Below are 24,357 nucleotides of genomic sequence, written 5' to 3'. Positions count from 1 at the left end.
TTGTGTTAAAGATGGAAAATATTGGTACATTGACATACTTGAGAAAATAGTGGTTTCTATCTGGTGGGGAAGGCAGTTTATGGAAGCTGCTTCCTCTTCATCCCCAGACAGACCTCCTACCCACTAAATGCAGGGCTTGGGGACTCTTCTGAAAAGGATGAGCCATGGTGCAGGAGGCTGAGGGGGAAGAGTATTGTCCTAGCAATGTGTGGATGTGCATTCTAGGAAAAGGAGCTTTGCCTGCTAACCGGATGACAACTTTGGATACAAACTGGTATTAGAAAAGGTTGAGTTATAAACCAAGAGTGTCCAACTTAAACCCTTCCGCTTTATTCAGCTACAGATCTTTCCTTTCATTTTACATGGATTTACAGGTAACCAGCATGAGATCTATTATACAGTATCTGGCTCACTTTCTACATAAGAAATAGAGAAGTGTCCCAAATGCAATAAAATCTTCTTTCAGCAATCCTTCTTAGGATTAGCAGCTTCTTCTAATTATTCATTTTACTTGCAAATCACAGAATGCAATTCCAATTACCTAGCAAATCACCCTAGAAGAGTACAATTATCTATAAGCTTGCCAACCAATCACATGCAACTATATTCTAGTGACAAAGTGAAAATTGAGCTTTATCCATGCAAGAATTGCATCACATTGGACCAGCATGCTAATAAGCCAGATGCATTGCCTTTTTTATCCTTTTTCAGCACTGCTTTGCAGTAGCACGACATAGTATTCATGCCATTTTACAGGCCGAGTTTTTCCCAAGAGCTGAGCCCCCTCTATATCAGTGGTGAGAACCATGTTTCCTACAAGTCACAGGCAGTCCCTGGAAAGATCCTGTAAGGCTTTTTGCTTGTCAGAAGCCCACCAACACCTGAGTTTTAATAAATGATCATAATGGGTGCATGGTTTTAAGTGTTTGATATTTATGAAAATACAACCAGCTTAGACCCCCCCCCCCAAAAAAAAAAAGAAAATATCCAGTATTGATCAGAATTTTACTTTTGCTTTCTGAAAATGGCACGATGTGGCCTATCTAAGATCAGGAAAAGCCAGAAAATGGCCTGCTGCACTTCTGTGCCTTTCCACTCCTGCTCTGTATGCACACACCTCATCAAATATGGCCACCAGTTTTACATCTACTAAAAAAAGAAACACTTCATCTGCTTAGAAGCTTGCTTGGTTTTTTAATCGTCCACATTTAGTGTTTCTAAGAATAAACTCTAAAAATGTTTTAATTAAATGTAACCACTCAGTTACATTACTCAGTTGGTAGTTTGGCAAGTTTTCACAAGCTGTACTTTGGAATGGAAATCTAGACGACAAAAGGGGAAAAGTACAACTCACTTCTGTTGAATATAAGCATGATGTCCACAGGTTTCCATACTGTACTTGGAAGACTCCCTTGTGATACACTTCAGCTGCTCAGAAGGGCTTCAGCCACAATGGAGGACCCAATTACCAAACAGTGATGGCTCTCTTTAACCAAACTTTAGATATTCAGACCAGAGTGAAGAAGTTTTAATGATAGCAAAGGCAGTCCTGTTCTGTAATCTTTTCAATCAGAGGCACTATTTCAGAATTCAAATATCTTGATTTAGCACAGCTGGAGCTAGTGGTGTTTGACCATTTCCCCCCTTCTCTTATCTCCCTTTAGTTCTCTTTTACTCATCTTTATTTTTATATTCCTTTTTTCTTCTTGAGCAAGATCTATCCTCCTCCTTCTCATAACTGAAATTGATTCATGATCTCATTTGTACTTTTCTGCAACTTTTTGGCTATGTGCTATATGGGTTATATCAGAACCAGAATGAAAGGAAATTTGTCTCCAAAGTATGAAGCAAAAGGCTACAGCAATCTTTTTATATATTTGCCTCCCACTCAGCACCCTTCTTCTTTTCATGCTTTATACAAACTCTAGAAACTTTGCATAGCCCCCTCTCCCCCTTGGGAGCACCATTTCCAGTTTGTCATCCTCTGGTTGGGATTAGCTATGAGTCAGACTTGTACTGTGCTATCTCAAACATTATTTTTAACAAAAGCAAGTGGAAGCATATTAGCCAACCCAGACGCAAAGCAGAAGCTCCAGTTGCACCAAGCCACAGTTTTCAACCAGATCACAAGGACCTTGATAACACAATTTCATTTATATTGGACCAGTACTTCACAAAGTAGTGGTCCCTGGACTTATGTCAGTCCCTGGCAAATTTCCAGGAAAGAAGAAACAATTGTACCCAATGGGCAAAAAATTAGTACTGGTCTCTGGGACACTGGAAAAACAACAGTTGCCTGTCTTCCACATAAGATATCCAGAATCATTAAGAGCTATTCATAAAATTAATTAATGAGTGGCCCTAAAGGTAAAGAAGGCACAAAATAATATTTAGAGCAAAAGATTGTTATTCCCTCCCAAAGTACAACCCCAGTGTATGAGTGTTTTACTTGTTTTATTCATTAGGGAGACACTTTAAAATGAAGGTTTATTTGCAGCAGAATTTTGATTATTGTTTTAGACATTGTCATTTAGGATCATTGATTCTGATGTGTAATGTACAAACCCATTCCTCATAAATATGATTGCCTTGCAATATTTTTGGTGAATATCTTTCTTATTGATAGAGCTGAACATAAAATAGGATCCTCCAAAGATATTTTCTAGCCTTTTCAGAGACTTGCTCACATCGTTGCATACAAAATCAGGGGCATACTTCACATTCAAAATCAAGAAGAGAAAATTTTCAAAAAAACAGACAATGGACTATTTACATATATCACACTGGCTCTAAAGCTCACTAAGCATACAAATAATGGCTTGATTTCCATTAATCCAAACAGAGATACAATGCCTGATGATGAATGTGTTATACCCAGGAAGCAATGCACAATAAGAGACAAAAATAGTGTGTGATAGCTTTCACAAACTTATAATACTTTAACTGACAGAATGCGTCTGACAAAGCAGATCATAGCAGATATTTAGGGAAACTGAGTATATACATCTCTGTATAGTCAGTTGGAAAAGCTGGCCAAGCATAGCCCTTGACCACTCATTGTTTTAGTTTTCTTTGCCCACAGCCGCATCTTAATTGCAGAAATAATGCAGTTTGACACTATTTTAACTGCCATGATCAATGCTGTGGGATTTGTAGTTTTTTGAGATTTTTAGCCTTCTCTGTCAGAGCTCTAGTGCCACACCATTTACAAATCCCAGGATTCCATAACATTGAGCCATGGCAATTAAAGCAGCATCAAACTGAATTAATTCCACAATGCAGATGTAGTCCATACCATTTCATCTCCATAATCAATGCAAATGACTAATATACTATCCAGAATACAAGATACTACATTTCTTTGCAGTGCTCTTGGTGTACATTTTTATCTGCTTTTCTGTTCTTACCAGACATGATACCACTTAGACTTACTATTGCCATTTTGATTCAGAAAGACAGGACATACATTTAACACATAAATCCATTAACTGATAAACTACTTACACTGACGTACAAGGTATATATCAGCTTTCCCCATGCTAGTTAGGTGTGGTAGAAGTAGTAATAGTGGTAGTAGTTGTTGTTGTGTGCACCTTCTTATGGTGACCCTACGATGAATCTATCATGGGGTTTTCTTGGCACTATTTGTTCAGAGGAGGTTTGCCCTTGCCTTCCCCTGAGGCTGAGAGCCTGTGACTTGCCCAAGATTACCCAGTGGGTTTCATGGCAAAAGAGTCATAATCCAACACTCAAACAACTATACCATGCAGGAGTAATAGGTCTGCACATTTAGGAGGAGGCCAGGTGATGCTGGTGTACCCTGTAACATTTGGATCAATGCAGGTAGTTTATAAGGCAGTTTATTAGTTAATAAGTTTGTGTATCTGTTAAAGGTATATCATGTCTTGCCACCTCAACAGTAAGTCAAAGTGGTTTCAGTTCTATTGAGAATAGTCCACAGTGCCATATGAATTTCTAATGCCTTTATCATATAACATCAAAATCTACTAGAGTGTATAATTTATACAGTGTATAAATAATATACATTTACATTATTTTTTGGTTTATAGACCAAGAAAGTCATTCACACCCTAAACCTAAAAAAGTGAAATAAATGTTGATGATATGGCAAAGAGTTGCATATCTACATGTGCTTTATGAGGATCTTATAAATGTTATTGTCAAAGTCAAGTAACTGCATATTTTTCTTATTTAAAGTGAATGTCTCTTAAACACCCACAGTATTTCAGCATATAACTCATATCTTGTTTTAAGCCATGGTTTATTCTGCAGGAGAGAAATCTTTACTGGCTTTATATTCCACATTTTTCCTTGACTATATATATTGTATAATTTTCCTTCTAGGCTGTGAAAAGAAGCAAGATATTTTTAAGCACAATTGCTAGTTTAATATAGAAGGAAACGGAATAAATTAGAGCAGTTTGGTATTTGAAATGGAAAGGACAGATTGCTTGTATGTTGCAGATGTGCCTTTTACGTAAGGCTCCCATTTCCCCTGAGGTACATGTGACTGAATGAAATCTGCCTAGAATCAGGTTTAATTTGAACTGGCAGGCTCTATCATTATTTTAGAGAAAAAGCAATCTCTTAAAACCTGAAAAGCTCCCGAGAAACGACTGAACCATAAACATAGACATTTAATTAATGCAGAAGGTAAGCAAAGTTTGGGTTTCAACTTCAGCTGTATGTCATAAGTGGAACTGTTTTAGATACAAATGATAATTGTTCTTGAGAGTTTCAACAGTACTTCTGCCATTTTAATTTTAAACAAATGGAAAGAAACAAAGACATGCGTATTGCAACATGATCAGAAAAATGAAAGAAAAATGAAATAGCAATCTGCAGTCCACTCACCAGTTAACTCCATATGGATGTTATTTCTCACTTCCAGAAATGGCAACAAACAAGATGGTCAGTGCAGGGCTCCTTCTTATAGGTCACAATTGATTTCATTTTTGTTGTGATTGTTGGAATACATTTGTCTTCATCTGGTTCAAATTAATCACACAAACATTTTAAGGCCACCTGTCCTAGTGCATTTGTTGAAATGTGTAGCTTAGTATCAAAATTATAACCACCTCCCTTAATGACCTAAACCAGGGGTAGGCAACCTGCGGCCCGGCAAGGCCTTGGGACCGGCCCCCGGCCTGGTCCTGCCACCGATTGCCGCTGGGGCCTTAGGGGGGCAATTGTCTATAGAAGCCTCAGAAACATGCATTTATATTAACATTTTTTAAAGAATCAGCAATTTTTTTCACGTGTCCTCCATTTTTTTAAAAAAAGTGTCTTCCATTTGAAAATTTTGTCCTACATTTGTCCTGGTTTATTTATATATTTAATTTTTTTTTAAAAAAAATTAATTATTTATTTTTTGGCTTCGGCCCCCCAGTTGTCTGAGGGACAGCAACCCGGCCCCCGGCTCAAAAAGGTTGCCTACCCCTGACCTAAACTATTATACTGCCCTTTTCTACCCCACATACAAAATATATACATTTTACTCAATGTTTGTAGAGAAACTAAGATTAAAATAAAACGAGGCCTATAAATTCTGATATTTCGATGCTCATCATTAGTGCTATCAAAATGTCATGGTAAAGTAGCAATGACCATTCAAATCTTTCAAATGTCCATAATCTGATTGGATATTTTATCACACTGACAAAATACCTTTAGAAAGAACCAGCTCCCATTCAGATTTGGACTTCATGTATCTGAGAAAGCTAACAGAAGAATTTGAATTGGTGGGGGCCTTTTTGTACAATCCACTACTCCATACAGGAAATCCAGAGCTAAGGACTCTCCTACAGATGACTGTCTAGCCTTTGCCTAAAGAGAAATAAGAAATGCTAATAAACGCCATCTGGTAGGACAAGTCTTTGTCCAGCAGATGTTTATTCTATGTTACTCATTTTACATCAGGTTTGGGTCTCAAAATATTTAAAAGGAATTATTCCTGTGCAAAACAACTTTTATTGTTAACCTAAAAAGATAGCTGTGTACAGCCATTTTATGCCTTCATTTATTTTTACCAAGGCTTCACTCTATAAATTAGTCATTGCTAAGCTCACATACTGTATTGAAGCTGGTCTTGCTATGATTGACCATGCTGAGTGGATAGAATTGTTTGGCCTATTAAGAAGAAGGGGTCCTTGAGAGACAAAGGTTCTGTCTGCACAGGCTAGGATACTCTGGAGGCACCCTGGCCCCAGAGCTGTCCCAACCCTGTTACAAAGGCCCTCTGCTTCAATGCCTGACAGCTGTTTGCATGTGTGCTCCACTGAACCGCCTGGTGCATCCCTGCCACTGTGGATCATTTTGTTCTGAGGCCAGGAGGAGGCACCCAGTGATGACCACATACTTGGGTACCTCCTTTTAACTGGTGGCAGTGGGGATAGCAAAGAGTGGCTTAGCAAGATGCATTTTAAACAGCTACCCAGCATTGGAATGAAGGACTCTGGATCTTCTGGCAAGATCTGGAGCAAACAGGGAGGTATATTACAATAATTCTGGCGCTGAATGGGCCAGACTTTATCCAGTCTGTTCACATCAGAGTCAGGGTTTGGGCCATGTGTTATCTGGTCTCTCTGCCATGAGGATGATGGGAGGACACTTTCTTTGGCCTATGCAGAAAGGATCCCATTTTCCCAGTGTGATATTGAAGAGATCCTTTTATTAGATCCTTTTATTTATTCGTTTATTTATTTTACAAAATTGGCATTTTAAAAAATAACAGTATTGTTACAGTAAAATAGCTGTGTTGCTATGATCTGGAAACATTTTCACAGATTTTTTTTTAAATGTTTTGACGTCTTAAGAAAACCACCGTGTATATTTCAAAATTAAGTAGGGTCTCCTTCAACATTTCTAGTCAAATGGCCTGAATACACATCACCATTGCATATATGGCATATTTGATAACACCAAAGGGAAGACGAACTTCCTTCCATTAGTAATTTTCCCTCTCAACTATGTGTCTAAACTGGCAATGAATTTGTTGGTACCAGTGAATATTGCTAAGCTGTTTTATAATTTTTTTGTGTCTGGAATTGATAATTATAAAGAAAGCCTCTTATACACACAGCACAATCTTATACATGTTTTATGAGAAGTAAGTCCTACTGTGCTCAGTGGGAGTTGTTCCCAAATAAGTGAGTACGGGATGGGATGGGATGAAGTGATAAACAGATATATTAAGATGTTGGGAAATAAAACAGAATAATAGAGTTTATGTTCACCTGATGAGGTAAGTTTGTATAAAAGATAACTCTGCTGGATACAATGCTGCAGGATCACATAGAGTTACGACAAAGGAACCACATTGGTTGCATTCTTAATGAAGCAGCTGAAAATTGTCCTAAAAGCTACATGCAGGCAATTTTGCAATAGCTTGGATCTTTACAATATGGATTTTGTTATTAGCCATACAACTTAATATTTCAGAGAGCGATATAGGAGTAAGTAATTCAGTGCATGCCTATTAGTGCCTGTCTGACATTAATTTGATTAAGCAAACATGCTGGCTTATGCCATTTCTTAAGACTATTGTGCTTTAATGAATATGTAGTGACAAATAGCTGATTATGCGCTAATCCCCCCCCTTTTTTTTTGTACTGAAAGAGCAGAACCGGAGGCCAGTTATAAAATGATGTATCTCAATTCAATAATGCTTAGAGTAAAGATGCTTGATAACAGCCAATGAAGTCAGAAATATACCCACTTCTGTGAGATACTTTTTTGAAACAAAGTTAGTTAATAAATACTGAGCAACCAGTTACTGCCAGTATTAGTCACTAGGCTACTGTTAACAGTCAGCAGCAAAACATTGCTCATAAGAACCCAGCTGGAGTGAAATTAAATAAGGACACATCTTTATCCTGCATGCTGCAGAGGTTTTACAAGAAATTACATCAGAATCAACTGATTTCTATAAAATTAGTTCATCAGTAAGAAATTTTGTTTCAATTTGTCTTACAGCAACTGCCACCTCCATTACCAAGCAAAACACCACCGCCACCTCCTCCAAAGACTACTCGGAAACAAACCTCTGTGGATTCTGGGATTGTCCAGTGAACAAGACCAATACCTCTAAAGACTGAGCTGTAAAATTTCTTTTCCTGAAAGATGTACACAATGATTTGGCCCACTGCAAGTCAGCAACATGTAACACTTAATGCAATGGGTCTCAAATTCAGGGCACCAGTGATATTTTGAAGTATGGATACACGATTACAGGCTTCAAATCTATTCAAAGCACAATTAGGCTTATTAAAATATTCTAGTAATTTTTAATATGAAAATGGTTCTAGTTGGGTCCAAAACATTTAGAGGATTATCACACAAAGCTTCCCTTCTGATGCTGTTGTAGCTTTTTAAACACCTGGAATAACAACACTTCTTTTCACATTGGTTGGCTGTGTATCATATTGTACTACTGTTCTGTTTACTCATTAGCTATCCGAGAATAAGTAATTGTGAGGCTGAAAACAGATGGTGGTAAAGAAGCGACATGCCACTGCCCCTTTGAGTGCCGAGTTGGTTCTGCAGCAACCATATGCCACAGCCCCAACCTGGCATTTTCCAGGCACAAAAAGAAGAAGCAAAAAGCTACTCTTTTTTGCACCAGGAAAAAGGCGCCTTTGCCACGACTGCAGCAGTTTCTCTGGGTTTCGGTGGTGTTCGACGTCTAAACATTGGCGCCGCTGCAAATCTGTTGATGTGTGGTTGCTCAAGGTGGCTTCACAGCATGTTCCCAGCATCTTGGGAGTGTGCGTCATGTGTACGCCACACCCCCAAGCTACTGGGAAGCTGACTCTTTTTGTTGGTCTGTACTCGCTCTAAGTCAAACCTCTTTAAATCCCCTTGTTCCTGGGCCAGATAAAAGGGTTGTCTGCTCAGCACTAAGAAGTATTGCTTTCATTGGGAAAAGTGGGGGTTCAGTCAAACCCCTTTAAATTCCCCTTCTTTCTGAATTATCCCTGAATGACCTATGGCACATACTTCAAGAACTGGTTAACTGCACAATTGACAGCTATTCACAGGATATTCCTGTTCATTAAAAGCAGCAGGAGAAGTACGGATTGACTACAGGATGCTTACTCTCCAGCCACGATGTGGTACAATAAGATCCATTGATTACATTTTCATTCCTCATTCTATCCCACTTTTGAAGAACCATGTGATAATCTACTTAATCAAAACAGTGTGATTAAGTCTTTGCAGGAATAAAAGAAAACAATAAGCTTTATTTTCAGATGAGCACACACAGATATTAGGAAAGGATTGTTCTAATGTCTTCAACATACTTTGCTGTCATTCCTCTAATCCCTGACATCAAAGAAATAGGAAAACAGAGTAATTCTGATTGTTCTGGGCTTCCATTAATTTTGGTGTCTTGGGGGTTGTTTTTTTAAAGTTCTTTTGTGACTGAATAAGGACCAACCATTGGCTGAACCTTTTGCCTTTATTTTAGTGTAAATTATGTTTTAGGCTTCAGGACAATATTGTTATGGGCAATAACATCATGTATGCAAATTCTCAACTCTTGGACATCCTAAACGCATATAGGAAGGAGAAGAGTATTTTGAAACAAAATTTCAAATTTCACACATAAATGTATTTGACTATAGTAATTTCATTATGTACAGACATTTTGTATATATGATACATCTTACCGTATTTAGTTTTACTGTGTCTACTTTTAAAGTAATAATGGTATAATGTACCTTCAAATGTGTTACAGCATTTTAAATGTTGGTAACTGCTGAAACTGTATAAAGGGCTAACTTGTTTGTTATTCCTACTAACTGAATTTTGAAAATGTTAGATGGTTATGAAGAAAATCCGAAAAGAGATTAACTTTTTAAAAATGTACTTTTTTTCTACCAATGCCAAACTTTATAATCTTAACTATAGTTTTAATATTTCATTTTCCCCGTAAATAAACATATTTTAAAATATTATCTCTCTAAGAAAGACTTTTTAATTTCAAGCAAATGTTTAATTAATTTTGGTTATTGTTTCTAAAATATTTGGGGCTTTCTTTGTCTTCACATGGACATTTCATCCTGGAGAGAAGTGACCAGTGAGGTCCTACAGGGCTCTGTCCTGGGCCCAGTACTGTTCAACATCTTTATCAAAGACTTGGATGACAGAATTGAGGGCATACTTATCAAATTTGCAGATGGCACCAAATTAGGAGGAATAGCTAATACTCCAGAGGACAGAATCAAAATTCAAAACGACCTGAATAGACTTGAAAGCTGGGCCAAAGCTAACAAAATGAAATTCAACACGGACAAATGTAAGCTACTGCACTTGAGGCGGAAAAATGAAGTGCACAGATATAGGATGGGGGACACCTGGCTGAACGAGACTACATGTGAAAGGGATCTAGGAGTCCAAGTAGACCACAAGTTGAACATGAGTCAACAGTGCGATGCAGCAGCTAAAAAGGCCAATGCAATTTTAGGCTGCATCAATAAAAGTATGTTATGCTCAAGATTGTAAGGGCAACCTGTTTATCCTGAGAGCGTGTACTGAAAACCTCTCCCTCCGTGGACCTATTCACAGCAAGGCTGAGAAAGACATTGAGACACCAAATTTGATTTTAAACACCATGCATGTAACATTTATTGAATCACACAAGTAACACAAACATTGATTATCAAGAGCTCTTTCACTCACACATTCATACAATACTCACACACACTTTCCTTCCGCCGAACATTGATCAGTTGTTCTCGAAGGCTGGGGATGACACCGTTGCCACGGTAGATGCCAACAAAATGGAGATGAAAGTCCAGGGTCTTTATACTTTTTCTTCTCTTTGGCTCTTGGCTGCTGAAGTCTTGCAATATTGCAGCTCATTACTCAACTTCTTCTTTTGGGAGGAGAGACAGGTTGTTCAGATCAGTCCGTGTTCAAAGCAACTCGTTCTGTTCAAAGTCCTCCATTGTCCTGTCAGTTCCTCATCATGGCGACTCGGGAGATAAGGTTCTTCCCGGTCATAGTTCGTCACACCTGGACGGCACCCTGCTTCAGCTTCCAAGTTTTCAGACTTTCCTCGCCTCGGTTGCCAAATACTTTCGTCACATCAATGCTCTGCGCGGAACCATCTTGTCTGGTCCTTTAGCTATTTTTAAAGCACAATTCCTTGGTTCTTCGGTTCTTCAGCTCTGGGTTTGAGTCAGAACTCACTCATTCGTCTTACAAGTATAGTACCTAGATCAAGGGAAGTAATAGTGCCACTGTATTCTGCTCTGGTCAGGCCGCACCTGGAATACTGTGTCCAGTTCTAGGCATCACAATTCAAAAAGGATGTCGAGAAACTGGAGCATGTCCAAAGGAGGGTGACTAAAATGGTGAAGGGTCTGGAAACTATGCCCTATGAGGAACGACTTAGGGAGCTGGGGATGTTTAGCCTGGAGAAGATAAGGCTATGAGGGGATATAATAGCCCTGTTTAAATATTTGAAGGGATGTCATACTGAGGAGAGAGCAAGTTTGTTTTCTGCTGCTCCAGAGACTAGGACCCGAAACAATGGATGCAAGCGACAGGAAAAGAGATTCCACCTCAACATTAGGAGGAACTTCCTGACAGGGCTGTTCCACAGTGGAACACACTCCCTCAGAGAGTGGTGGAGTCTCCTTCCTTGGAGGTCTTTAAACTGAGGCTGGATGGCCATCTGTTGGGTATGCTTTGATTGAAATTTCCTGTATGGCAGGGGGTTGGACTGGATGGCCCTTGTGGTCTCTTCCAACACTACGGATGCTAAAAATATTTCCCCATATTCCATAGTGATGCCAAGCAGCTGTTTACACAATGTCCTGATATGTCACCCTGGGCCACTGGCATTGGGGTTAAGTCACTCTCTTGGAGGTTGAAAACAGGGCACCCAGCACCATTCTGGATTTTCTTGGAAACACTGGAACAAAAGGTAGGTCTTTAAAAACTTGTTTTAGGTAGGGATGGCTTGGATTCAATGAAGAACTGGCCTCATTTTGTGAAGAGTTGAATCAGTCAAATCAAGGCTTTGGCCCTGTGTCATGGAGATATGTTCTAGCAAGGACAGAAAGAAACCAGTTTAAATGGCCCGTGTAGACATGCCCTAATGTCTTCTGTCAGAACAGGCTTGACAATGAGGTTTGGCTATGCTTATTGAAGGTTAATCTGCACAGTCTGGGACAACAAATTTCTTTCTCAGACCCCCCACCCCACCCTACCCTATAGTTCAACCCATTCATGAAGAGGCCAGAGTTTCAGGAGGTTCAGCCATCCCTGCAAAATGCTGCAGGGAGAAGGAGAGGTGGGGAAGGCATCTTATCCTAACCGCTTTCCACTAGCAGTTCTCCAAATCCAAAGTAATATATTGTATTAAAATAATATGTCTTGATGGAAGATTAAACTTCCCTTCCAATGCACAATGCTTTTGATAAAGAAGCCCCCTCTTTATCAAAAGAGACCAACACTTCTTTTTCCCTGTAACTACGACTATTTCTTTCTTTGGTGAAAATCTGGTATAGACCAGCAGCCAATAGCTGACAGTCTGGTGCTGGTTCATGGACCACCGCTTTGTGCAACACAGTTTTATGGGAGATTTGTTTTGAGATATGAAGTAACAAGTTCGGGATACCTGAGGGAATCCTGGTGGCACAGTAGTTAAATGCCAGTACTGCAGCCCCAAGGTTGTGAGTTCGACCCCAGGGCTCCAAAGTTGACTCAGCATTCCATCCTTCCCTAGGTCAATAAAATGAGTACCCAACTTGTTGGGGGCAATTAGTTTACAGATTGTAAACTGCTTAGAGAGTGCTGAGTTCAATAATAAGCATTATAGAAATACATGCTAATACTCATCTATTCTTGCTTGAATACAGCTGATGTGAACTGATGTCCACCAGCATCTGAAGGACTGTAAGTTCCATTGTTTCTGCTGTTGTTGTTTTGTGCCCGGTTTCAAGTATTTTGTGTGGAAGTATTAATCCTAGATCAGTTCTTGGTACTGTAATGATATGAAGTGAATCCCTGTTTATATAGGATTTGAAAAAGATGACATTTTTCACTTCCTGCTAGGACTGTATGGGGCTGGGAATTATACCACATACTGAAGACACACAAAGAAGCAATCTTGCTGCAGAATGTATTAAAAAAAATTAAAGAGGTAGGATACTAAAGATATCTTCACATATCTTCAACTTTATAAATATAATACATTCAATCTCCAAGGTCCAGTTGCCCTGACATTTCAATTTACTTTTTTCCCATACATATATGTATAGATGGAGTGTGGATGTAAACAAAATTTTGGGCTTACAATTTACATTTCTCTAGCGGTACTAGAATGTAGCTTTGGGGATAAATAGTCTTTTCAGACATGGTAGCTAAAGTAATGGAGTAGCTACTCTATTTGTGATATCACTGACGGTGGATTTTAACATTTTAACTTTCTTCCAGTTTTGCAAAAGGTTTGATGGAATGAAAGCCTTGATAGGCACACTCAAATTATTATGGTAAATGATTTGCCCATGAGAAAATGAAATAATTATTGACTACAGTAACTTTTCTTTGTATGAAATACGTTCCTTGTGTAGATTTTGACTGCCATGGCAGCATATGCTGTTAAGGATCATATCTAACTGAAAGCTAATATTTGACCCAAGTCAAGCCAAACACATTTTAAATGTATATTTTTAAAAAAACACAGGGCCAGCATAAATTTGACATTATTTGGTACCAACAATCATTTTTTCTCCCATTGTGGGAGAAAGGCAGGATATAAATCCTTTAAATAAATAAATAAATAAATATTTCCAAAATAGTTGCTGAGGTGGTGAGTTAATTTCATGCCATTTGTTAATTGGAACTGGCAAGTAAGTAATGAAATAAATGAGCAGTCTTCATATAATGGCAGTCTTAGTAGCTATGTAAGAGGCTGTTGAATGACACTGATATATTTGATAATCTGGTATTGTTTTGCATCCTGTAAATGAATTCCTGGCAAGAATTCAGATTAAAAGTTGTTTCCACCCAATATGGCTCTGATTCCAAATCCATGCTGAAGGAAGATGTGAATATCCTTCATGAAGGGCAAGGCTATCAATGACTGCTAGTCATGATGGCAACATGCTGCTCTGAGATCAGAAGCAGCATGCCTCTGAACACCAACTGTTGAGAAAACAACGGAGGGAAAAGGCTATTGCCCTTGTCTCTGTTTTTAAATATTTAATATCTCCTTCCAAGAGACATCTGGCTGGTCCCTGTGAGGAGCTTGGTGCTAGATTACAATGATACATCTTTGTTCTGATCCAGTAGGAGCCTTCGTATGTACTTGTTTCTCCTTCAGTAATCCTCTGCATATACAGTCCACCCTCCACATATATGGATTCTTTATCTACAGATTCAACTGTGTGTTGTGTGTGTGTATGTTCCCAAAAGCAAACTCTGATTTTGCCACGTTATACAAGGGACACCCTTTGATTATGCCATTGCATTTAACGGGACTTGAGTATCTGTGGATTTTGATATCTACAGGGGATCCTGGATCTAAACACCAGTGGATACTAAGGGCCCACTGTATGAACAAAATGGCAAATGGTATATATTGTGTCAAGGTTAGTAGAAAGCAGCCATATATCACTACTGTGTACTGTCTGCAGTTACCTTTAATTCTCTGTCTTTCATGTCTGAAAGCATCTTTGAAAACTGAACAGATTTCCCCATTCTCTGTTTTCCACTTTTCTGGCAAATATTGATAGAGTATTCCACAAGACTTTTGTCTTTTTTTTTTTTTTTTGGTCATGTTTTGACATGAGGGCTATTGTTTGTTTTGTTTTGGGGTGCTGTCATATGCAGTTATGTATGTAAGATTCTCCCCTGGTACCAAAGCCTACTCTCTTATTGATTGATTGATTGATTGATTGTATTTATACCTCACTCTTCAGCCCTAAAGGCTCTCAGAGCGGCTTACAGATGTTTCCTTGCCCTCAGGCTTACAATCTAAAAAGACATGACACAAAAGAAGGGAATGGTGGTGGGGAAGGGATCAGGTTCATTGGTCAGTCTCTCCCCCTGACCATGGCTGATGGACTGGAGGGAGGGCCCTTCTTCTTGCTCTTGGGGACCTAAAGGGAAAAAAAGACAATGAATATGTCATATAAATCAAACAATCTGATCTGTCTTCTTGAGAAACACTGGTGCATATATCCTATCCCATGGAGTCTGCTTCTTCATGGTTGCATGAAGCAACATTACTTGTGTCAAAATGACTGACACTGGAAATAAGTTCTCCATATGCACTTGTTTGGAATTTGTTGAAGCTTCATTTTGAGCTAATCTCTGCAAGAAAGGTGAACAGATCAATCTAGTTTTCATTAACTCTTACTCTGCAGTGCCACTTGGTAGACAGTCATTCCGAAGTAGCTGTGTGCTGCCTCACACCTGTGTCTCTTCTGTCACAGTAATTAATTACTGAAGAGAATCCATCAGAAATTTCCTGCATTCGGTATGAAGACTTGCTTGATAAAACTTCCTGAATTGCACATGTTCTGTGTTATATACACTATTGACAATGATTGCCCGTGGTTCTCAAAACATATCAGATCTTCTAAAGGGGATCCCAAAGTCCTAAAATAGATACAACACTGCCTTCATATTAGTGAAGGAATTCTGTTTATGTTCATTCACAATGGCTATACCATGATGGATATACCATGAATTGCTGAGAATGCTAGATATTTCATCCCTTGGAACAAATGTGTTGACATCTAATTCATGTGAATATTTTACCAGGATCAGGCAATCAAGTGTATCTTCATCTTGTAGTGGCCAAGTATAGAACAATGGCATATAATATGCTGTTACTACACTCTTGTTTCTGGCCCTGGGTCTAGCACACTTGGCATGAGATAATAAACTGCTTTGATTGCTACTAAAGTACTATCTGATACAGTTTTGTGAGAATTTTAGTGGGCTTTCTCACAACTTTTACTGCTTGATTTTTACGAGTGGATGTTGATGCCTTCATCGTTTGACCTTTTTCACTTCTATCACAGAAAATATGCTGAGGGTAGGTTCGCTCATCTGTAGCAGAGCCTTTTGATTTTTCCTTTAGCTTGAACAAGGTTAGCTGAACATATTGGGAGGATGAATTATTCCCTTTTCGTGTGCTGGGAAAGTATTACTAATGAATTTGCTGCATGATTTATGTTACTGAATGTCTTCCTATGTTTCGTCTCAGTCCTTGGATGAGAATTATATTTCTGTATATTTATTTGTAAAAGCAAAATATGAAGCTTCTGAAACTCCATTATGTGATGATAAACAACTGTAAAGTCAGCACTATCAGTCAAATCATTTTATTTCCATCTTGGTAGCCTTTAAGTATTTTTTTTTTGGTTTCTTTTACACATGCAAATTGCACATTTTGACCACAGAACAGGAATGCTCTTAGCACTGCATGGCTGTTCTGCTGTATGATCAACAAACTTGTTTTTCTTTGCTCCAGGTGATATGTTACCTTGAGAAAATTACCACTTAACTTAATTTCAAATATGAAGTTATAAAAAAACTGAAGTAAATCAATGTACAATTGGTTGGAGAACACTATGTATATTATTCGTATGAGAAAAATGTTATTACCAATGGTATTAGTTTTTTAAAAAAGAAAAGAAATAAACTTTGGTTATGAGCAGTCAAAATTTACTCAAGGATAAAATAACCTCTACTGTTTAGGAATTATAAATTAACCTTCATCTTCACTATGGTCATATGGAAAATATACCCAAAACATATGTAAATTGATGGTTGAAAGTGCTTCACAGTTTAATTATGAAGTCAAACTTCATTAGTTTTACCATTTTCACTTAGAGTGTATTACTGAGTCCAGCCAATATACATTCATCCCTCTATATTTGCAGATTTGATTATTCACAGATTTGATCAATATGTTCTCTCTAGGAATATGTAGGGCAACTCTATGGTCAACTTTAACTAAATGTTACACTGAAAGACCTAGAGATTCCTAGAGAGAATACTCTACTAGGCATTTGTAGCTCCTCTGGCGCATTTCTATGGTGTGTGTTTATTACCTAATTTCATGCAGTTCCCAGATGTGTTAATCTGTTAGAGCAAAATCAGAATACTGTGGCACCTTATAGACTTGCTTGTTTATTCCACCTTGAGATGGGTTTGCTGAAGTAAGCTATACTTGAAATCGCCTAATAAATTTGTACCTCTTCAAAGTGCTACAAACATCCTTTCTGTTTTCATGCATCACACAAAATACACTAAGATTTGAGAAGACCATGTAAAAGACAAGTGTTTTAGCCACTGTGTAATGCCTTATCCTGAGTGGTGCACAAGTGTGTTCTGATTCTATACCTAAAAATCTGGACTTCTTAGATAGATTCATTCAGCTGTATGGGCAAACATGGTGCCTAGGCTCCAGTTGTGACAGTGAAGCTACCCAATTTGGGTGAAAGTATAGCATGAGAGGGATATATGGAACAAAACAAGCAAATCCAAGGGAACTGTAGCATCAGGATTCAAAGACATAGCTATGGTAGTTAGGAAAATCAGTATGAAATGGAATCTTTTAGCACTTTTGAGACTAACTGAAAGAAAGAAGCTGGTAGCATGAGCTTTTGTAGACTTGAGTCTACTTCTTCAGGGGTAGAATGGAGAAATCAGGGACAGACTTATGGAAGCAGGCTATGTATGAGAATGTCAATAGAATGTAAAACTTTGTGGGTATGGAGATGAAGTGACAAGTTCAGTTTTAACAATGGTCATTGAGGGACAAAGGCAGGAGGAAGGATGTTGCCTAAAGTCAAGATGAGTAGATAACCATATCAATGAATATTGAAATGTAGTGTGGTAGCAAGAAAGGAGAAGTGATGAACTGGGCAAGGGAGCCCTCAGCATCAGGAGTCACTGAGCATCTTAGGCTAGAACTGGATTACAATTAAGAGAGTTTAGCCAGAGAAATAGGGCAGAGCAGGAATTTATACCATTCCTTCAGCAATCACTGGTTGGCAAGCAAGCACATGTTGGACAATATAGTGAGGTGTTTGCCAAGTGCTTCACACCATATACAGACACACACATTCAGGATTCATCATTACACACAAATTCAGGGTTCATCATTACTAATCCAAGTACTGGCTAAAAAAGAGCCACTCTGTAGGTTAACAGAAAAGTAGGCTACAAAGGAACACATTCTCTGGGTTTGTTTCTCAAAGTTGGTTGTTATAAAGAAGAGTCCCAGGAAGCAATGAAATCAGCTAATTGGTTTTCAGAATACAAACACATGTGTATACACATAGAAGAACCCACGTATTTGTGTAACGATCTTGTTCTTAATGAGTTTTTTTGGCCTGTCTACAGGTTCCCGCCCTCAGTATCACCTTGATTTCAGAGCCATTTCCTTCCTTGATTGTTCCTTGATAGTTATGTACTAAAACTGAATAAAAAGCTGCTTTCCAATTTCCATCATTTTGACGAAGAATGACAAATCATATTAGCAATAGTATAGAACTGACCCGAAACAATATTATGGACCTGAAAAACGATGAGAGGAAAGAATTTGAAGGCATTTTCACACTACGTTGCTTCAGTGAATCAAGCCGTATGAATATAAAAATGTGATCATTTTGATCATTTTCCTGAGTTCAAGTCCCTTCAAAATTCATTCCTAAACTAGCCTTATTTATAATGATTATAAATAGTTTAAAACAACTATCTTGCATGCCCTAACATAAATACAATTGGTCCTCCATATCCAAGGATTCAACAGCCACAGATTCAATATCCACATCTTGAAGATATTCCAAGAATTATGAATTCCAAAAAGCAAGCCTTGATTTGGCTATTTTATATGAGGGACACAATTTCACTACACCCTTGTATTTAATGAGACTCGAGTAGCCATGGATTTTGGTATCCATGAGAGCGAGGTGTCCCAGAATCCAACCCCAAAGGATACCAAGAGCTCAGTGTATTTTGTCAGTAAAGCTGCATTTTAATTTCAAGAAAAACAAGTCAGCCACACCTGCACAGTAGACTGTTTTCTGACACTAGAAATCTTGGGTTATGACATATGGCTTTAATGGTAAATTTGATTTGATTTGACATTCCTGGCAGTCTGCTGGAGAAATTGGTCTTGGGATCATGATGAGCACTGACGTCCTATATATTTATACCATCACATTTCCCCATTATTATAATATTACATTTGGTGACTTTCAGTTGATACAATTATATTTTATTATTTTATTTGATTATTAAGACATTTGAAACTTGACGATCATCCTTTCTGTGATGAGACCAGCACACTGAACAAATACAGTGAAAATAGTAAAATATAATCAAAACATAAAAAAACAAATTAAAAGGAGAAAGAAGCCCCCACCTCAAACCAGCCACACAAGGGTGTCACTGGAGCAGCACCCCACACATCTGTCATTTGGTAGAAGCAGACTGTGCAGTTCATCTCCATCCCTTTAAAACACTGGAGTTCAGCATAAGCGATGGTTTCTGTGAGATGAGACTCAGTGGGAGGAGAAAAGAGAGGCATCAGGGGGTTGTTTGTTTGTTTATTAAAAATGTAAAATTCTTTGAAAACATCTCAGCTTAACAAATTGTCACTTTAAACATACAAAACTATGTACATGTAAAAATACATATAGGCAATAAGTATGATCATTGTGTTATGTCAAAACATCAGTAGAAGCATTCTGCCCTTCCTGTTTCTTCAAGATATGTTTGGTTGTCTCATAAATGGCAGATGCTTGGGTTCACAAAAGATGGCATCTAAACACCATATGGCAAAACCATGTTGATTGGCACTAGTTGCAAAACTAAAATAAGAGATGGCATACTTCAAGCTTGTAGAATCTATTTTGTGTTCTGCAAAAACTAGTGATGTGGCAAAAGGCTACTTCATCTTCTTCTGTATAGTTATTGTGTGCCAGCAAGTCATTTCCAATGTAAGGCAACTATAAAGTGATGCTATCATGGAGTTTTCTTGGCAAGATTTGTTCAGAGGTGGTTTACCTTGGCCTTCCTCTGAGGCTAAGAGAGTATCTCTTACCCAAGGTCATCTAGTTGGTTTCCATAGCTGAGCAGGGATTTGAACCTTGGTTTACAAAGTCATACCACTAGACCATGGTGGCTTCTTCATCTTATCATTATTTAACTTAATTTTATTTATATCCAACCCCCACCTACCCAATCACCCATCCACTGGGATTCAAAGCATCTTACAAATACAATATAGCAATTTAGGAAGGACCTCAAAACCTTCCTATTCAAGCAGGCATTCCCCGATTAAATATCCTGTGGGCCTCCCTCCTCTTCCGTGGCCATGAGGTTGGGCTAAGGGGCTTTTATTGTTATTTTTTAGACTGTTGTTACTGTTGATTACATGTTTTTAACTTCTGTATTTTGTTTGCACTCGTTGCACCACTGTAAGCCGCCCTGATCTTTTGGAAGGGCGGGATACAAATAAAGATTTTATTTATTATTATTAAAAGGTTAACATTACAATGTAATTAAAATGTAATTAAAATATGACATAAAAATAACAAAAAGGTTAAAAAAATAACTTAAAAGGAGTACACCATGCTACTGAAGACTCTTTCTTTAAAAGCAATCAGTTTTCAAAAGGCTGTAAAAAAACATTAAAAAATAAGCACGGTTTTGCCTGCTGAGGGAAGGACAGTTTTTCTATCCTCCTTAGGAAAGGAATTCCAGATTCGAGAAGGTATCACTGAGTCCCAGTTCTAGCTGTTCTAAGTCCCAGGGTCTGGACGGACGCCACCCCTTTCCAACCCCAACAAACGCTGCAGCAACCAAACGGCGCGGCCTTCAGGAGCCCTAAAAAGAATCTCCTCCTGGGGGTTCTTTTTAGGGTGTGCATAGGGCACCATTGCCACCTTTGCACACACCAATGATGTATGTATGGCATGGTGCCGTTTGGATGCTGCGCCACATGTACGTCATCATGGCAGCCCCCATGTGGATGGGGTCAAGCCATGATGGCGCTGGTGGTGTGCAGTAGGGCTCAGGAGCGTGTGGACACTCTGCTCTCCCGAGCCCTAAAATTGGTTCCAGGCTGGCGCATAGCGCCAGTCTCTACAGTGCCCCAGTTCTGAGAAAAGAGCGGGATAATAATAATAATAAAAATAATAATAATTACTGAGAAGGCTGAGCCATGCTCAAAATTAGCTGCAGAGACCCAGAAAGTCCATCTGAAAAGACAAGGTGAGTTTTCCAAGTTCCAAATTTCCTTTTCCACTTGAATCAAACTCTGAGTGGAAAGACATTTCTGGTTTCCCTGCTCATGGTCAAGCAAATGTTCCAAATCTTTCTGCTATCCTTTTATAGGTTTTTTTTTTTTAGTGGGATAAAAGAAATGGCATTGACTAGGGAGGGAATTATTTGTCTTTCCTCTCCCTCCATGACCCACAGTAACAGGGTAGCAGGGTTCAATGGATAATAGTAGCCATAGTACATCCAAAGCTTTCCCAGAAAACCGATGGAGCTTTAGAAAGAACTACAGCAACCATAGCCTGTCAAACAAGATTGTTGTGAAATAAAGGAAGAGAAGAATCAGAGGGACCTAAGGTGACCATCTGTTTTGCCTTTTGTTGTGGCCAATGTTGTACCCATGTGCCAAATCAAAGGAAGTAAGTTGTAGCAGTATCTTCCAATAGTCATGGGACCATTTGTTTTTATTTGATGTCAATCAACTTCAACCTATTGTAGCCCAGTGAATGAAAGTTGCAGGTCATCAAGTGTCCTGCTCAGGTCTTCCAAACCCAGGGCCACTGTGTTGTTGTTTTTTAGTCTATCCACCTATAGTGCAGTCTCCCTCTTTTCCTACTGCCTTCCACTTTACCAAGCTTCACTATATTATCCATATTGTCTCATGCTATATTCAAAGTACTGTGGCATCAGTTTTGTGATCTTCAGTAGACCATAGTCAAGAATTTGGATTATTATTATTATTGATGATGATGATGATGATGATGATTCTAGAAGTTGTAGTATACAAAAGGAATTCTTCTATGCTTTGCCATATCCAGGAAGCTCAAGCACATATCTTGCTCAAAGAGGCAGTGACCTGTGCGTGTGTATGTTAAGGAAAAAGCAACATGGGATATACAGTGAAAGAAATAAAACTTGTATGTGAGAGTCAGGATGACTCAGCAGAAGCAATTAGGAGCCACACAGGTGTATAAGGTAATGCAATTAACAAGTCCTAAATGCCAAGGACAGAAATGCAAAGTGAATAATTGAACACACCTGAGAATTGTTAAAGTGGACAAGGTGAAATGATGAAATCATTAATTATGGGATGAACCAAGAGAACCAATGAGAATGGTTGTACACGCCCACTGGGTGGAAACTGACAAGAGTGGGTGGTGTTTTCCAATGACTATAATAATGGCTATGAATCCCAATGTATTTTGTGGATAGTAGTGAGGAGTTGTATTGGAGAGTTTTGGAGCTGTATATAGTAGAATAAAGTAGATCTTTTATATAAGACTACTGAGTTGTCTGGTGTCTTGGGTGAAGATACAAGAGCCAGCTGGATCCTGAAGATGTGTGAAGACTTCTGTGGAAGCAAGAGTGAGAAGGCTTGGGGAGTTTGTCAGGGTCTTCAGCCTATTCTCTGTAACTCTGCTGCTTTATAGCAAAGCTTTAACCACTGACCAAAACTGGTCAGCGCCGGTGCGTAACAAGGTGGTGAGTTCGAGCCAGAGGTGAAGAGCTACAACTCCCATCATCCCTGACAGTGTAGTCCTTTCAAAAACACCAGCAAGTGCTGGAGATTGCTTGGTCAGCATGCCTTCCATTGTAAAGCAGTGTGTGCTGATGCAGATATGAAGCCAGCTTGCATCTTGCTGAGATTGTTTCCTTCCTTTTGCTTTCGAACACATTATTTATTAAATTTGCCATCTATTTTATTACCAGGCACTGGTCTGTGGCTGTCATTTCACTGCTCTTGATATATGTTTCCTGGGGATAATGCTAGTAAAATGTAAATATGAGATCTAAAGGTCAGATTTTTCATAAATAACTTCATTGTCCTTCTAGGGACGGAGGAAGGTTTTGTGGTGGATTTCTTTTTCAAAGGCTTTTTAACATTTGGTGTCTCTAGAACTTATGTCCAGATTCACTAGAGCATATGAGGCCACATGAAGTTGGAAATGCTTTAAACAGGCAAGAGAGCTAAACTTCTTTTGAACCTTAGATCACACAAAATATCACACAGCCTGGGTGACACTTAACAATAGCTATTCCAGAGAGAGAGGTCCAGAGAAGAAAAAAGCTAGCTTCTGGAGGAAAAAGAGAGAGAAAATTCCCAGTTCAATTTTTTTGATGTTAATTATGAAAGGGAACAGAAATGAGTAATAGAATTACTAATCTGTAAACTTCTTTTAAAAGCAATATATTTTGATCAGTTTATTGTGGAATTTAGTGTGCTGAAGTGTTTATTATAAAACTGTAACACTCTAATTTTTCATAGTTTTTCACACAGGTATAAACTTTTCATACTTGTTCAAATATGAACAAGATGAACCCCAAATTCTAAAAATTGAAGTGGAAGCTGCAATAAGAGAAACTGGTAAAAATGAATCACTGAGAACAGATTATATTACATCTTAACTGCTACAATGCACATAGATAGAAGCAACTAAAGGGTCAACTAACATATGTCAACAAATATGGAAAACAAAATGGTGGACTGGAAATGATCAATATATATCCCAATCCACAAAAAAGTTATATTTCCTTAATATATTTCCATAATATATAAGGCATTATTTCATTGCGTTACATATACGGCCTCTTATATCAAGTTATATAGCCATCCCATCATATTCATCAGGACATTCATAAGGACTTTATCTATCTAATACTTTACATATAAAAACACCATCCTTCTAAACCAACTAATATGTAAACTTATCTTTGTATCATCACAATCAGATTCTCCCTAATCACATAGTTGGAGGTCTACTTAAGCAGCTTAAGTTGTGGCACTTGGTTAGCATTTTTATTCTTTTCTGATGCCTACTTATTGCCTCCATGATCCAATCAAAGGTTTACTCTTAACTTTTTGTTTGGTGCACTAGACTCTGGTCTCTAGACTCTAGTACACACTCCACTTTAAGAAAACATCCTGTTACCTGTTCTCAGGTGTCTCAGGTGCCTCAGGGTGACCTGAGGTCATTCTCTGTGGTTTTTGTTTACATTCTTTAAAGGAAAATCTGACATTCTTCCCAACTTGAAATCTAAACAAGATTTTCCCTTTCTTTTATTACAAGACAGAAA

General features: G+C 38.4%; 1 protein-coding gene across 4 annotated transcripts in view; it reads left to right on the top strand.

Moving 5' to 3' along the window:
• DOCK1 (dedicator of cytokinesis 1) overlaps positions 1-9,980 on the top strand; it is a 511,572-nt gene extending 501,592 nt beyond the window's left edge. For all 4 annotated transcript variants that reach the window (XM_042460991.1, XM_042460990.1, XM_042460988.1 and 1 more), the window contains one exon: positions 7,996-9,980. In XM_042460991.1, coding sequence (XP_042316925.1) covers positions 7,996-8,091 — 96 coding nt within the window. In that variant the 3' untranslated portion in view covers positions 8,092-9,980. The remainder of the gene's footprint in view (positions 1-7,995) is intronic.
• Positions 9,981-24,357: the final 14,377 nt, after the last annotated feature.

This window comes from Sceloporus undulatus, chromosome 3 (assembly GCF_019175285.1).
Source record: "Sceloporus undulatus isolate JIND9_A2432 ecotype Alabama chromosome 3, SceUnd_v1.1, whole genome shotgun sequence".
In the NCBI taxonomy this organism is placed as follows: domain Eukaryota; kingdom Metazoa; phylum Chordata; class Lepidosauria; order Squamata; family Phrynosomatidae; genus Sceloporus; species Sceloporus undulatus.
Note: the sequence above shows the minus strand (reverse complement) of the source record. Positions and strands in the feature narration are given on the sequence as shown.